General features: G+C 40.4%; 1 protein-coding gene across 11 annotated transcripts in view; it reads left to right on the top strand.

Annotated features, from left to right (window-relative positions):
• The window catches only part of mbd6 (methyl-CpG binding domain protein 6), a 195,997-nt gene that overhangs the window by 160,892 nt on the left and 19,624 nt on the right, over positions 1 to 15,481 (top strand). For 8 of the 11 annotated variants that reach the window (XR_010963387.1, XR_010963386.1, XR_010963388.1 and 5 more), the window contains 2 exons: positions 1,615 to 1,829; positions 7,536 to 8,753. Coding sequence is in view for 5 of the 11 variants with exons in the window: in XM_067987181.1 (XP_067843282.1) it covers positions 1,615 to 1,829; positions 7,536 to 8,753 (1,433 nt within the window). In the remaining 6 variants the exon portion in view is untranslated. Of the gene's footprint in view, positions 1 to 1,614; positions 1,830 to 7,535; positions 8,766 to 15,481 lie in introns of all 11 variants that reach the window. The other 3 variants (XR_010963390.1, XR_010963389.1, XM_067987183.1) reach the window with 1 other exon arrangement.

Below are 15,481 nucleotides of genomic sequence, written 5' to 3'. Positions count from 1 at the left end.
TAAATACAGTGGCTACAAGAGCAGGACAGAGGCTGGGTGTGCTGCGGCGAGTGACTCACCTCCTGACTCCCCAAAGCCTTTCCACCATCTACAAGGCACAAGTCAGGAGTGTGATGGAATACTCTCCACTTGCCTGGATGAGTGCAGCGCCAACAACACTCAAGAAGATCGACACCATCCAGGACAAAGCAGCCCTCCACCACCCTAAACATTCACTCCCTCCACCACAGCGCACTGTGGCTGCAATGTGTACCATCCACAGGATGCACTGCAGCAACTCGCCAAAGCTTCTTCAACAGCACCTCCCAAACCCACGACCTCTACCACCTAGAAGGACAAGGGCAGCAGGCACATGGGATCAACACCACCTGCACGTTCCCCTCCAAGTCACATACCATGCCGACTTGGAAATATATCGCCATTCCTTCATCGTCGCTGGGTCAAAATCTTGGAATTCCCTACCTAACAGCACTGTGGGAGAACCTTCACCACACGGACTGCAGCAGTTCAAGAAGGCGGCTCACCACCACCTTCTCAAGGGCAATTAGGGATGGGCAATAAATGCTGGCCTTGCCAGCAATGCCCACATCCCATGAACGAATAATAAAAAAAAGACAGATGAGGCCTCAGTTTAATGCCTTAAACTAAAGGATGACATCTCTAACAATGCAACATTGCATCCGTGCTTAGATTAAGTGCTGAAGCCCTTCTGATTTAGAGGCTAAAGTTCTACCAACTGATGTGGCATATAATGAATTGATTTGAAAATTCACTTTTTCCTCCTTGTGACTATTTTTAGTTTTGACAATTACCAAGTATAATCAGTGGGTTTTTTTGGTATTTCAATCTAGCTGCAGTCTTGTAAATTTGGTTCTGATATTTTTCAGAAATGTTTTGCAACTTCTGAAAAGACCCTTTATCCTCTCTGCACTTTTGAAACAGCCACTATAATTTTTAATGGATTATGATTATTTGAAAGAGTTTGACACTATAATGTTTTTAAAATCTGGGACAAAGGTTAAATGAACACTCCTCTAGATCTCTTTAATTTAAGATATTTAGCCAGCATGGTGAAGTTAAATGATCCTCATTTATGTTCTGATTAAAATTAAGAGCCTTGGGAAGATTACAGTCTGCCTTTTTCCTTCTGGTAGTCCAGGAATTACTGTTTAACGTCTTATATTAATGATGATGTCTCCAGTGATGCAGAATCAATAATACCCATTACTGAGTTGTCTGTTTTAAGTCCAGAAACATGATCACTACCAACTGAGCCAAATGACAGCAAATTAAACTGGAAGTTGTTTTTTTGAACCACTTGTAAAGTTAGCATTCATCCTTGAATCAACTTACTGGCATAGATACTAGCAAATCTGAAATGAAAAGAAAATCAGTTAAATGATCTAATTTTAAAAATTACACTGAAGTGATGTTAAATATTCTCTGTGGTTACAATACACTGTTAAGGACCAATGATTTTAATACTTAAATTTAATTTTCAATTCTTGGTTCATTTTTCTTAACCATTCATAAGTATTTGCATCAGAAATGTGCAGCAGATGTGCAGATTCCATCACTGACATACTTTCTTTTGTATTTTATTATTGTATACAGGTGATGTACCTTCATTCAACAATAGTTTGAACAACCCACAATTAAGTCGTCTCCAGAACTTGATCAATAGCAACCAGATGTTTCCTCAGAGTCATCATCAACTTTTACATGGTCTACAAGGGACTCGGGGTCTACAAGGGTTTCAAGGTCACACTTCATTTCCTGGCCCAGCTAATCCATCAAACCCCATGGCGTGCGTTTTTCAAAACTTTCAGGTAAGTACTTACACATCCTGTTTTAATCTTACGTCTGCCAATGACTGAATTACTACATTTCCCGACTATCACAAAAAGATTTACTAGAATGGTTCCTGGGATGAGGGACTTAAATTATGTGGCTAGACTGGAGAGGCTGAGGTTGTTCTCCTTAGGGCAGAGAAGGTTAGGAGGAGATTTGATAGAAGTGTTCAAAATCATGAAGGGTTTAGATAAAGTAAAGAAAGAAAAACTGTTCCCATTGGCGGAAAGGTCGAGAACCAGAGGGGACAGATTTAAGGTGATTAGCAAAAGAACGCAAAAGGCGACATGAGAAAAATCTTATTTACGCAGCGAGTAGTTATGATCTGGAATGCACTGCCTGAAAGGGTGGTGGAAGCAGATTCAAACGTGGCTTTCAAAAAGGAATTTGATAAATACTTGAGGGGAAAAGATTTGCAGGGCTATGGGGAAAGAGCAAGGGAATGGGACTAACTGGATTGCTCTTACAAAGAGCTGGCACAGGCTCGATGGGCCAAATGTCTGTGCTGTAACCAGTCTATGATTCTGAGATTCTATCAAGTGAGATAAAGTCTTCGGTAGCAAATAACAGAAAGCATACCCCTACAAACCATAGATATTAATATGTGTAAGTACCCTGGACATTCCTTCCTTCCTTAACCACACTTGTGAGTTCATCACATTTGTCCCTTTATTACTGTCCTAGAAACAGAAAATAGGAGCAGGAGTAGGCCATTCGGTCCTTCGAGCCTGCTCCGCCATTCAATATGATCATGGCTGATCTTCTATCTCAATACCATATTCCCGCTCTCTCCCCATACCCCTTGATGCCTTTTGTGTTAAGAAGGAGCTAGATAGATTTCTAAAGTATATTCAGTGACTTGGCTTCCACAGCCTTCTGTGGTAGAGAATTCCACAGGTTCACCACCCTCTGAATGAAGAAATTTCTCCTCATCTCTGTCCTAAATAGCCTACCCTTCATTCTGAGACTGTGACCCCATGTTCTGGACCCCCCCCCCCAGCCAAGGGAAACATCCTCCCTGCATCCAGTCTGTCTAGCCCTGTCAGAATTTTAAATGTTTCAATGAGATCCCCTCTCATTCTTCTAAACTCTAGTGAATATAGGCCTAGTCGACCCAATCTCTCCTCATACGACAGTCCTGCTATCCCAGGAATCAGTCTGGTGAACCTTCGCTGTACTCCCTCTATGGCAAGTATATCCTTTCCTAAGTAAGGAGACCAAAACTGCACACAGTACTCCAGGTGTGGTCTCACCAAGGCCCTGTATAACTGTAGTAAGACATCCTTGCTCCTGTACTCAAATCCTCTTGCATTGAAGGCCAACGTACCATTTGCCTTCCTAACTGCTTGCTGCACCTGCATGTTTGCTTTCAGTGACTAGTGTGCAAGGACACCCAGGTCCCTTTGTACAACATTTCCCAGTCTATCACCATTTAAATAATACTCTGCCTTTCTGTTTTTCCTTCCGAAGTGGATAACTTCATATTTATCCACGTTATACTGCCATGTATTTGCCCACTCGCTCAACTTGTCGAAATCATCTTGAAGCTTCTTTGCATCCTCCTCGCAACTCACGATCTCAACTAGTTTTGTGTCGTGAGCAAACTTGGAAATATTACATTTGGTTCCCTCATCCAAGTCATTGATATATATTGTGAATAGCTGAGGCCCAAGCACTGATCCCTGCAGTACCCCACTAGTCACTGCCTGCCACCCTGAAAAAGACCCATTTATTCCTACTCTCTGTTTCCTGTCTGTTAACCAATTTTCAATCTATGTCAGTATATTACTGCCAATCCCATGTGCTTTAATTTTGCACACTAACCTCTTATGTGGGACTTTATCAAAGGCCTTCTGAAAATCCAAATAAACCACATCCACTGGTTCTCCCATATCTATTCTACCAGTTACATCCTCAAAAAACTCCAGTAAGTTTGTCAAACATGATTTCCCTTTTGTAAATCAATGTTGACATTGTCTAATCCTGTTGCTATTTTCTAAGTGTACTGTTATCACATCCTTTGTAATATAATTTTCCGTACTACTGATGTTAGGCTAACTGGACTGTAGTTCCCTGTTTATCTCTCCCTCCTTTCTTAAATAGTGGGGTTACATTTGCCACCCTCCAATCTGCAGGAACTGTTCCATAACCTATAGAATTTTGGAAGATGACAACGAATGCATCCACTATTTCCATGGCAGGTAGTTTTAGTACTCTGGGATGCAGATTATCAGGCCCTGGGGATTTATCGGCTTTCGATCCCATTAATTTCTCCAGCACTTTTTTTACAAATACTAATTTCCTTTAATTCCTCTTTCTCACTAGTCCCTTGGTTCCCTAGCATTTCTGGGAAGTCATTTGTGACCTCTTCTGTGAAGACGGAACCAAAGTATTTGTTTAATTGCTCTGCCATTTCCTTGTTCCCCATTATAAATTCTCCTGTTTCTGACTGTAAGGGACCTACATTTGTCTTCACTAATCTTTTTCTTTTTACATACATGTAGAAGCTTTTACAGTCCACTTTTATGTTCCTTGCAAGTTTACTCTTATACTCTATTTTTTCCCTCTTAATCAATCTCTTGGTCCTTTTTTGCTGAATTCTAAACTGCTCCCAATCCTCAGGCTTGCTACTTTTTCTGGCAACTTTATATGACTCTTCTTTGGATCTTATACTATTCTTAATTTCTTTTGTTAGCCATGGTTGGGCTGCTTTACCTTTTGTGTTTTTGCACCAGAAAGGAATGTATAACTGTTGCAATTCATGCATTCATTCCTTAAATGTTAGCCATTGCCTAGTCACCGTCATGCCTTTTAATGAAGCTTCCCTATCTAGCATAGCCAACTCACTCCTCATACCTTCGTAGTTTCCTTTGTTTAGATTTAGGAACCTAGTTTCGGATTGGACTACTTCACTTTCCACCTTAATGAAGAATTCTATCATGTCATGTTCACTCTTCCCTAAAGGACCCCGCACAACAAGATTATGAATGCTGTAAAGTGAATTAGACACATCAGATGTACTTATCTGTGTAGTAAAAAGAAATCTAAACAACCAAGAAGGCAGTTGAAGCAAAACACTTGGATCCTGCGGATGTCGCGAAAGCAAATTGTTCAAATAAAATTTTAACTGATGACTTTTCCAGAATCTTTGTTTCTTTTTCAGTTCCATTTACAGAGGTGCCTTTAGCTGAAACTTTTATACTATTAGAGGGCAACCACAAGCTACTTTTGGTTGACTGCCTATTAATTTTAGTGGTAGAATTGATACTAGTGTATCACTGCTAATTCACAGTGAAATACGCTCCACCCCTTAGTTAAGTGCTGATTGGGCCGATTTTCCTATGAACGGCGCCCGCCATTCGTTAGCCTTGCACTTGGCTATAGACATTTCATGGGCTTTTGCACAGCAAGTTCCAGTCATCAGGCGCTCAATCCAATGCAGCGCCCTCTACAGGGCATCTGGGACCTGTGTGAATAGGGCAAGCAACTGTGTATCCCCATTACCAATCAGATTGAAGCATCTTTAACAAGCAACGCAGAGTCAAAACCAGGAAGTGTAAATTAAAATAGTGAATTCAATGTCAAATCAGGTACTGAAAGCGAAATATAGAGAGGGTAAGAAATATTGAGTTAAGAGACAGAGATAAAAGAGACAGAAAGAAAAAGTCAAAAAAAAACATTTTAAAATTATTAGTTCATATCCATCAGGTCAGTGCAGAAACTTCACACCGTTCCATTCATTTGAAAGGTGAATCAGACGGCGAGATGTCATTCTCACGGAGTTTTCGGAGGAGGATCGCATCTTGTACAGCAACTTCCGGATTTCCGCGTTTAACTGCGCACGTGCGGTCGCTGGAAATTGCTCTACTATTTGCACAGAAGTAACAGTAAGCCCTGTTAGCCTCGCCGTTACTTTCACAGGAAAATCCGTCCCATGGTGTTTTTCTCATAATTATTGATTTGAGATTCTTACTTAAACACGCACTTACTCCAGGGCAATGCCTCAATTACAAATATGGTGCCTTTCTCTGTGATTTAGTCTACATCCAGTGGTCACTTGTAGGATTGGAAGTGTTATCATTGTTTACAGTGGAGGTATGGAAGATTTAACACATGAACACATAGGGGAGCTTTATGCTCAGTGTCTGAAAATGTCCCTTTCACCTCTGGGAACTGGGTTCAAAAGCATCCCAAAGTAATGGGAATCTGTTTATCTCACTGGGATAACTATTAACAGTCTAAAGAGTCTGGTTTTCAATCCTAGCTTCAGTAGTCATGAGTTCACAGCACAGATCTGACACAAAAATTGTTGTTTCTGCTTTAGTTGTTTCTGAACTTTTAAGAAAAATTGTTTTTAAAGTTACAGATTTTCAGTTTTAGACTCAATGTTATGATCAATAAATTGAAGTCTCTTCTTGACTCCCCCCAGTGGCTGAACAAATTTATCCCATGGGTAGCTGAGTTATATGGACCAGAAAATTCCTCGGTTCTGTCATCGGCTTGTGCTGAGTTAGCTGATGCCAGTTGGGGCATCATTGGGAATGGTGGAACTGGCCTCAGCACCCCTTTGTTAGAGAGGCAAAATCAGCCAGGGTTCAAGCTCCCAGTGACTATCTGGAGATCCATGTTAGAAGTATTGTGAAGAAAACATCAGGCTTGGCTATGATGTTGGATAGCCTGTTGGCACTTGCTATCAAGGCTCACTCAACCAAGCTACTGGTATGTGTTGTACTGAACCCCAATAAGGAGACAATTGGTGAAAGAAAAAATAAACAGTTCTTCAGGACATTTCAAATGCTAATTCACCAAAGTACTGGTGAGGATGTTTTTTGAATCTGTGATGGGATATCAAGGTGAGCAATTGTCTTAGGTCAAAATGAGGAGAAAGACTGGAAACAGAAGAAGGAAAAAAAAACTTGGATTTCTTCGTAATAGGACTGTTTAAACTATTAATTTGATGTTTTGAGTACTTTGTTAAGTACTTTGTAGAATCGTTGTTTTATTTTCACAAAAGAACTCCGTGCCTCAACTGTGTATGAAATAGTACCAATGATTCAGAGCCTCATACTAGCCAAGCAATGTCATAAAGGTTACCCACACATTAAATATATAATAAAATCCTTAGAAACTATAATTGTAATAAATGTGTAGAAAACTCTTACATTTTACAATGTGTGAATTGCCAAAGCTGAATGTTCAAACCATGATAATGATGTTTACAAAGAAAACCTAAACCCGAAGTAAGGATTATCAATATTTTCATCGGTGAGGGGATGGGGAGGAATTCAGGCAATTTCAAGTGGCAAATTGGCCAATGTACTAATGAAGATGTGTTTTAATTCTGTAATGGAGTAGCAAGTTGAATTGACATCTCTCTGGTGAAAAACAGGCGAAAGTAAACCTGCAGACTTTATTAATTTCCCAGACCAATGGAGTAACAGGAAGCCATTGTGAAAAACTGCTATAGTTACAAGGAAGTCAGTCCAAATATACAAAGAGTGACTGTTCAATTTTTTTATGTTGTTTTAACTTAAAAGCTGTAAATACTTCTGTTTAAATTTTAGTTTTAGATAGTTTAGTGCAATTTAACAGTAGGTATACTTAATGCATGCACTGACAAATTACAGAAGAGAAAAACATAATGCTGCAATTGATTCAGAATGTATTACAATCTCTTCCTCCAGGTGAGCACGGCTCAAGATGTCTCACTTTCAAATGCACCAGTAAATTCCCATCCAGGGACAGTATCACTCTCTGAGGGCTCCAACACTGCCCTTCCCACTTTCCATAATCTATCTGGTGACCAACATCGAATAGAACAGGCTCAAGGTCAGCAAGGCAGAGAAGAGATCCCCACTGTGGGTCCCCACGACCCTTCCGTTGATGCTATATACAAAGCTGTGGTGGATGCTGCAAGCAAAGGAATGCAGGTTGTGATCACTACAGCGATGAGTAGTACTTCACAAATGAGCCCAATCCCAGCCCTGAGTGCCATGAGTGCCTTTACTGCCTCCATTGCAAATCCTGTGAATCTTTCCAATGCAGTCAATGCAGTGATTCATGGGAAAAGACTTTCCAGCATGGAGATTGACAGCCAGAACAACAGTCAAAACATCCTGGCAAATAGGCATGCCAGAGGAGTGAGGTTGAGGAAAAATTCCGAACAAGCAAAAATCACTCCTGAGGGGGAAGGATTTGAGTACTTCAAATCACCAGGTCGCAACACTCCTAAAAAACAATGGGAAACTGAGCAACTTCCAGTTGGTGATGCAACAATGTGGAAATGCGAGAAGTTTCTAGAATACTCTGGCCAGGTAAACCACAGTCCTTCTGCGGAAAGGATACCTTTTTATGGAGAGCAGACTGATGCAGTATTACAACAGAAAAACTGTCAGTTGGACAAAAGATTTCTTGAGGACAGCTTTAGGTTTAATAGTCAAAAAAGACACATTGATAGCATTAAAGAAAGACTAGAGAACTCCGTGGAAAGATGTACACACATTAATGGAAACCGGTCCCAACAGAACAGGAACTTTGGTGAGTTGCTAACAGCCCCCAAACAGGAGCTTGCCATAGAGGAGCAATCTCCAAGCTCCTCGGCTAGTTTGGAGGGAATGCCAGGTTCTTTGGCACATGACTATATTCAGTACAATGGAGATTATAATTCAGAACACATTAATGGATGTGCACCAAGTCCTTCAGACACTAAAAGCATCAGCAGTGATGATGATTTGAGGATTCCAGATTCTCCATCTAACGAATTAATACACTATAGACCAAGGACGTTTAATGTTGGTGACTTGGTCTGGGGTCAAATAAAAGGATTTCCTTCATGGCCTGGAAAATTGGTGAGGGAAGATGAAGTACACAATTCTTGTCAGCAAAACTCCGAAGAGGGGAAGGTAAATAATACAGTAAGCATCAGTTTTTGTATATATCAATTTTCATTGTGGTATATGATTGAGAATGAGGTAATCTGCAGCACCCTATTTATTTTCTTGTTTTGTTTTATATAATCTTAAATGGTCTATACAAACCAATTAACTTCAAGTTGTAATAAAAATACCGACTGTAGTTGATGTAAAATCGAGGGGCTTATTGATGTTTCTGCTGCTGAATTTTTTTATATAGAGAATAATAAATAGCTGTAATTCAGCTATGGGGTTTTTAATGCCCTAAACTGATCACTTGGTTTATAAATGTCATCAGACACCACCTCTTCCCCCATTTCAATTTAGCTGTTGCTAAATTCAATGTCAGCAATTTGTTCTTCAACATATATCAAATACAATTTTTAAATGTAGTTATTTTATTTTCCGTTTTTCTTTTTATGTGGCAGTGCCAAAATGCCAAAGGTGAAATAATAATAAAGCTGATAACTTGCAATTGTACAAGAACCTTTAATGTAGTAAAGGTCCCACAGCACTTCACAGAAGAGAAACAGTCACCAAACAGTAACAATTAGAAGAATGATTGAAAGCTAGTTGAAAAAAATATCTTTTGAAGAGGGAAGAGCATTAGCAAGGTGGAGGGTTTTATGAAAGGAATTCTGAAGAATAGGACCAAAACTGCTGAAGGCTCTGCCAGAAACAATGGTAGTGGAGGGATGTACAGGGAGCAAGAGACGGATGACCAAAGGTCACAGGCTGGAATAAAGAGCTGGAAAGGTTGCAGGGGTAGGGTGGTGAAGGGATTTGTAAACCAGGATTTTGAATTCACTGCATGGGTATGGGTAGGTTGGCGAGGACAAGGGTGATAAGGGAACAAAAATTAATGCAGGACAGGGCATGGACAGTGAAGTTTTAGTAGAGCTAGAAAGGAGTGCATTTGAGCAGCTGAGTCTGGAGGTAACAAAAGCATGAATAAGAGCTTCGGTAGTGGTAACGGTGGAGTTGGGTGATATTGCAGAGGTGGAAGTAAATCGTCTTTGTAATGATATGCAGTTATGCGCTTCTGGTTGGATCTGAGCAAGGAAGGGGATGGAGTTTGGGTAAGAGTGTGGAGGTTTTGGACAGAGCTCAACTGGATGGCTGTGGTCTTCCCAATATTCACTTGGAGAAAGTTCTGGCTGATCCACAGCTTGATGTCAGACAATCTGATAACTGAGGTGAAGGTGGCGTCGAAGCTGATAGTCGAGAGGTATAGCTGAGTGCCTCCAGCTTACATATAGAAGCATATATATGGATAATGTTGCTGAGAAGCAACATGTAATGAGAAAAAGAAGGGGACCAAGGATGAAAGCTTGCAGTACACCTGAGGTGACCATACAGGGCTGGGTGGAGAAGCCATTGCTGTTGATGTGCTAGCTACGTTAGGTTAGGTAGGAGTGGAACCAAGTTCTGCAGAAGTGGACCAAGAAGGAAAGGCTGTGGAGGAGGATGGGATGGTCAACCATATCGAATGCCACAGAAAGCACAAAGAGGGATAATGCACCATGGTCACAGTTACAGAGGATGTTGGTGACTTTGACCAGGGCAGTCTGAGTGCTGTAAGCAGGGCAGAGCCTGACTGAAAGAATTCAAACAAGAAATTGTGTGAGAAGTGAGCATGGAGCTGGGTTATGACCATATTTGTTCAAGGAGCTGCAAAAGGAAAGGAAGAATAGATATGGGCCAGTAGTTAGAAAAGACAGAGCGATCAAACTTTAGCTTTTTGAAGTGTGATTAATCATGGCAGTTTTGAAGGGGGGAGAATGGTGTCTGTACAAAGCGAACCTTAAACAATTTCAGCAAGCATTGATGTACGGTGGTCAGTAGCTGGATAGAGGGGATTGAGGGAGTAGGATGTGCATCTTTAGAGTTTTTGAAGAAGTGGATAGATTGGGAAATTAGATTAAAAGTAATGACGGGAGATAAGCAATGGCGAACATTTAAAGAAATAATTCATAATTCCAAACGAATATACATACCCTTGAGGAAAATAAACTCCATGGGAAAGGTGCTCCAACCGTGGCCAACTAGAGAAGTTATGGATAGTATTAAATTAAAAGAGTAGTAATCCTGAGTATCGGGAGGATTTTAGAAATCAGCAAAGGATAACCAAGCAAATGATGGAGAAAATTGAATGAGAGTAAGCTAACAAGAAATATAAAAACAGATTTTAAGAGCTTCTACAAGTAAATAAAAAGGAAGAGATTAGCGAAAGTAAACTTGGGTTTCTTAGAGGCAGAGACAGGAGAAATTATAATGAGGAATGGGGAATAAGGAAATGACAGAGACATTAAACAAATATTTTGTATCTATATTCACAGTAGAAGACACAAAAAACATACCAGAAATAGTGGGGAACCAAGAGGGACTAATGAGAGGGAGGAACTTAAAAGTAATTAAGATTAGTAAAGAAAAAGTATTAGAAAAATTAATGGGACCAAAAGCCGACAAATCCCCGGGACCTGATGGCCTATATCCTAAGGTTTTAAAAGAAGTGGCTGCAGAGGTAGTGTATGTATTGGTTTTGATCTTCCAGAATTCCCTAGATTCTAGAACGGTCCCAGTGGTTAGCAAACGTAACCCTGCTATTCAAGAAAGGAGGGAGAGAGAAAACAGGGAACTATAGGTTAGTTAGCCTGACATCAGTAGTAGGAAAAATGTTAGAATCTATTATTAAGAACGTAGTAACAGGGCACTTAGAAAATCATAATATAATTAGGCAGAGTCAACACGGTTTTATGAAAGGGAAATCTGTTTGACAAATCTGAGTTTTTTGAGGGAAGGTAGCAGGGTAGATAAGGGGAAACCAGTGGATTTTCAAAAGGCATTGGATAAGGTGCCACACAAGAGGTTGTTACACAAGATTGGGGCTCATGGGATTGGGGGTAATATATTAGCATGGATTGAGGGTTGGTTAACGGACAGAAAACAGAGAGTTGGAATAAACAGGGTTGGGAGGTTGTAACTAGTGGGTTGCCACAGGGATCGGTGCTTGGCCTTCAGCTATTTACAATCTGTATTAATGACTTAGATGAAGGGACCGAGTATAATGTATCCAAGTTTGCCGACGATACAAAGCTAGGTGGGAAAGTAGGCTGTGAGGAGGACGCAAAGAGTCTGCAAAGGGATATAGACAGGTTAAGTGAGTGGGCAAGAAGGTGCAGATGGAGTATAATGTGGGGAAATGCGAGGTTATTCACTTTGGTAGGAAAAGTAGAAAAATTGAATTTTTTCAAATGGTGAGAAACTATTCAGTGTTGGTGTTCAGAGGAATTTGGGTATCCTTGTACACAAAACACAAAGTTAACATGCAGGTACAGCAAGCAATTAGGAAGGCAAATGGTATGTTGGCCTTTATTGCAAGGGAGTTGGAGTACAAGAGTAAGGAAGTGTTGCCGCAATTGTACAGGGCTTTGGTGAGACCACACCCTGAATATAAGTATATCCTTACCTAAGAAAGGATATACTTGCCTTGGAGGCAGTACAACGAAGGTTCACTAGATTGATTCCTGGGATGAGAGGGTTGTCCCATGGGGAAAGAACGAGTAGAATGAGCCTATACTCTCTGGAGTTTAGAAGAATGAGAGGTGACCTAATTGAAACATATAAGATTCTAAGAGGGCTTGACAGGGTAGATGCTGAGAGGATGTTTCCCCCGGCTAGAGAGTCTAGAACTAGGGGACATAGTCTCAGGATAAGAGGTTGGACATTTAGGACTGAGATGAGGAGGAATTTCTTCACTCAGGGTTGTGAATATTTGGAATGTTCTACCCATGAGGGCTGTGGATGTTCAGTCATTGAGTATATTCAAGACCTAGATCAATAGATTTTTGGTCTCAAAGGGAATCAAGGGATATGGGGATTGGGCGGGAAAATGGAGTTGAGGTCAAAGATCAGCCATGATGTTATTGAATGGTGGAGCAGGCTTGAGGGGCTGTATGGCCTACTCCTCCTATTTCTTATATTGTTATGTTCTTATAATGGGAATGCAATAAATGTACTGTATATGCATTCTCAGAAGGTATTCGATAAGGTGTCTTATAAGAAGCTTGTTGGAAAAATTCAGCTCAATAGTATAAGGAAATGTAGCAGCATGGATAGAAAGTTGGTTGACTGACGGGAAACGAAAGAGTTAGGCTAAATAACTGTTGTTCAGACTGAGGGAGAGTTGAAAGTGGTGCATCCGAGGGGTCAGTGCTGCCTCCACTTTTCTTCTCAGTATATACGGATGATTTGGACGTAAGCTAATTGGTCTATAGTTAACGCCAGTGGTAAGAAAGATAATAGAATCCTTACTCAAAGATGAAATAGAAAAACATCTAGAAACTGAAAATATAATAAATAATAGCATGGATTTCAAAAGAGAAGGTCATGCTTGACCAACCTTATTAAATTCTTTGAAGAAGTAACAGAGTAGACAAGGGTAATGTAGTAGATATAATATATTTGGATTTTCAAAAGGCCTTCGATAAGATACCACATAATCATGAGTAGACTCATGACTAAGGTCAGAGCATGTGGAATCAAGGGACAAGTAGCAGAATGGATAACAATCTGGCTACAAAACAGAAAACAGAGAGTAGGCGGTTAATGGTATTTACTCAGACTGGCAAAAGGTGAGAAGTGGTGTTCCTGAAGGATTGGTGTTGGGACCACTATTGTTCGCCATTTAAAAAACAATTTGGACTCTGGAATCGGAACTACAATTTTACACTTTGCAGACAACACCAAATTGGGAGGTTATAGTTAATACTGAGGAGGACTGCGACAAAATACAGGAAGATATTAGTAAACTTGCAGAATGGGCGTGTAATTGGCAAATGAATTTCAATGTAGATAAGTGTGAGGTGGTAAATTTTGGTAGGAAGAGGCCACATACTCCTTGGAAAAATAAGAGTCTAAATGGGGTAGTGGAGCACGGATCTGGGGGTACAGATACACAAATCATTAAAATTAGTGACGCAAAGTGATACAAGGCCATTTAAAAAGAGAAAACAAAGCACTGGGGTTCATTTCTAGAGGGATAGAATTGAAAAGCAGGGAAGTTATGTTAAACTTGTATAGAACCTTGGTTAGATCACACTTGGAGTACTCTGAACAGTCCTGGTCTCCATATTATAAAAAAGATATAGAGTCACTGGAGAAGGTGCAAAAGAAATTTACTAGGATGATGCCAGAACTGAGAGATTATACTTAGCAGGAAAGATTGAGCAGGCTGGGGCTGTTTTCTCTAGAAAAGAGAAGGCTGAGGGATGACCTGATAGATTATGAAAGGGTTTAATGGGGTAGATGTGGAGAAAATGTTTCCACTTGCAGGGAAGATCAGAACTAGGGGCCATCAATATAATATGGTCACTAAGAAATCCAATAGGGAATTCAGGAGAAACTTCTTTACCCAGAGAGTGGTAAGAATGTGGAACTTTCTAATACAAGGAGTAGTTGAGGTGACTAGCACATATGCATTTAAGGGGAAGCTAGATAAACACATGAGGGAGAAAGGAGTAGTAGGATATATTGATGGGGTTAGATAAAGAAGAGTGGGAGGAGGCTCATGTGAAGCATAAACCATGGCATGGACCTGTTGGGCTGAATAGCCTGTTTCTGTGCTGTACGTTCTATGGAAAGGGAGCACAAACTCAAAATTTGTTGATGACACAAAGTAAGAGGTTTGATAAGCAGTGAGTAGAACTGTGAACGGTTTCAGTAACATATAGATAGGTTAGCAGAATGGGCAAAAAGGTGGCAGATGCAATTTAATGTCAATATAGGTGAAATGTCATAAATATTGGGAGAAAAACAAGGAATGAGAATATATATTTAATGGAAAGATAGTGAAGAATGGATAAACAGAGAGCAGGGATTTAAATATATAATTCTCTGAAAATGTGAGTGCAGGCAGATAAAGCCAATACAGTTTTGGGTTTTATAAATAGGAACATAAGAGTACAAGAGCAAAGAATGAATACATTTATGCAAGACATTGGTTAGACCACAGTTGGAGTACTGTGTGCAGTTTTGGGTGCCTCGTTATAGAAACAACATTAAAGGCATAGAGAGTATACAGTGTGGATTCACCAGGATGATGCCAGAGATGGAAACTATTGTTATGAGGTGAGACAAAATACCACTATTTCCACTGGAGCAGAAAATGATGAGCAGAAAATGATAAGCAGAAAAGACAAAAAAATTCTATAAGCTCCTGGCACTTGCATTGGAGGTGAGGATGAAGCGGGCAGGGGAAGTGAGTTGTTGAGAAGAGCATGGGATTGTCTTTACTCATCAAATGCTCTGGAGTAATAAGAGGGAAACGCATTATTGGATAAGGTGATCCAATCAGATCTGACAGATGGTTGACCAGGCATGTCGGGCACCAGGTGTGCTCAAGTCTGAAGCCTCCACACTTGAGGGTGCAGTGGTGGGAATTATACCAGGGGAATGGCAGGGGTGACAGACCGTGAATAAATTAGTGGGGTTGAAAGCATCAAAGGCCAAGGGAGTCATTGAGTAAGTTGATAAAGGTGGCAGGTGGAAGGCCAGAGGAGAGAAAATTGGAGAATGTTGATGAGGAAGCTGGAGAATGGGCTGGTTGTGAGCGGGGGAATCAATATGCAGGGTGATGGTAGGAGGACTAGAGCTTGGAAAAGTGCTGTTTTTAGTGCTATTTAACCTGGAAGCTTATGGTATAATATTAGTTGAGAGTA

The sequence above is a fragment of the Heptranchias perlo genome, chromosome 7, assembly GCF_035084215.1.
Source record: "Heptranchias perlo isolate sHepPer1 chromosome 7, sHepPer1.hap1, whole genome shotgun sequence".
Classification (NCBI taxonomy): Eukaryota; Metazoa; Chordata; class Chondrichthyes; order Hexanchiformes; family Hexanchidae; genus Heptranchias; species Heptranchias perlo.
This window is presented reverse-complemented; position numbering and strand designations above follow the sequence as displayed.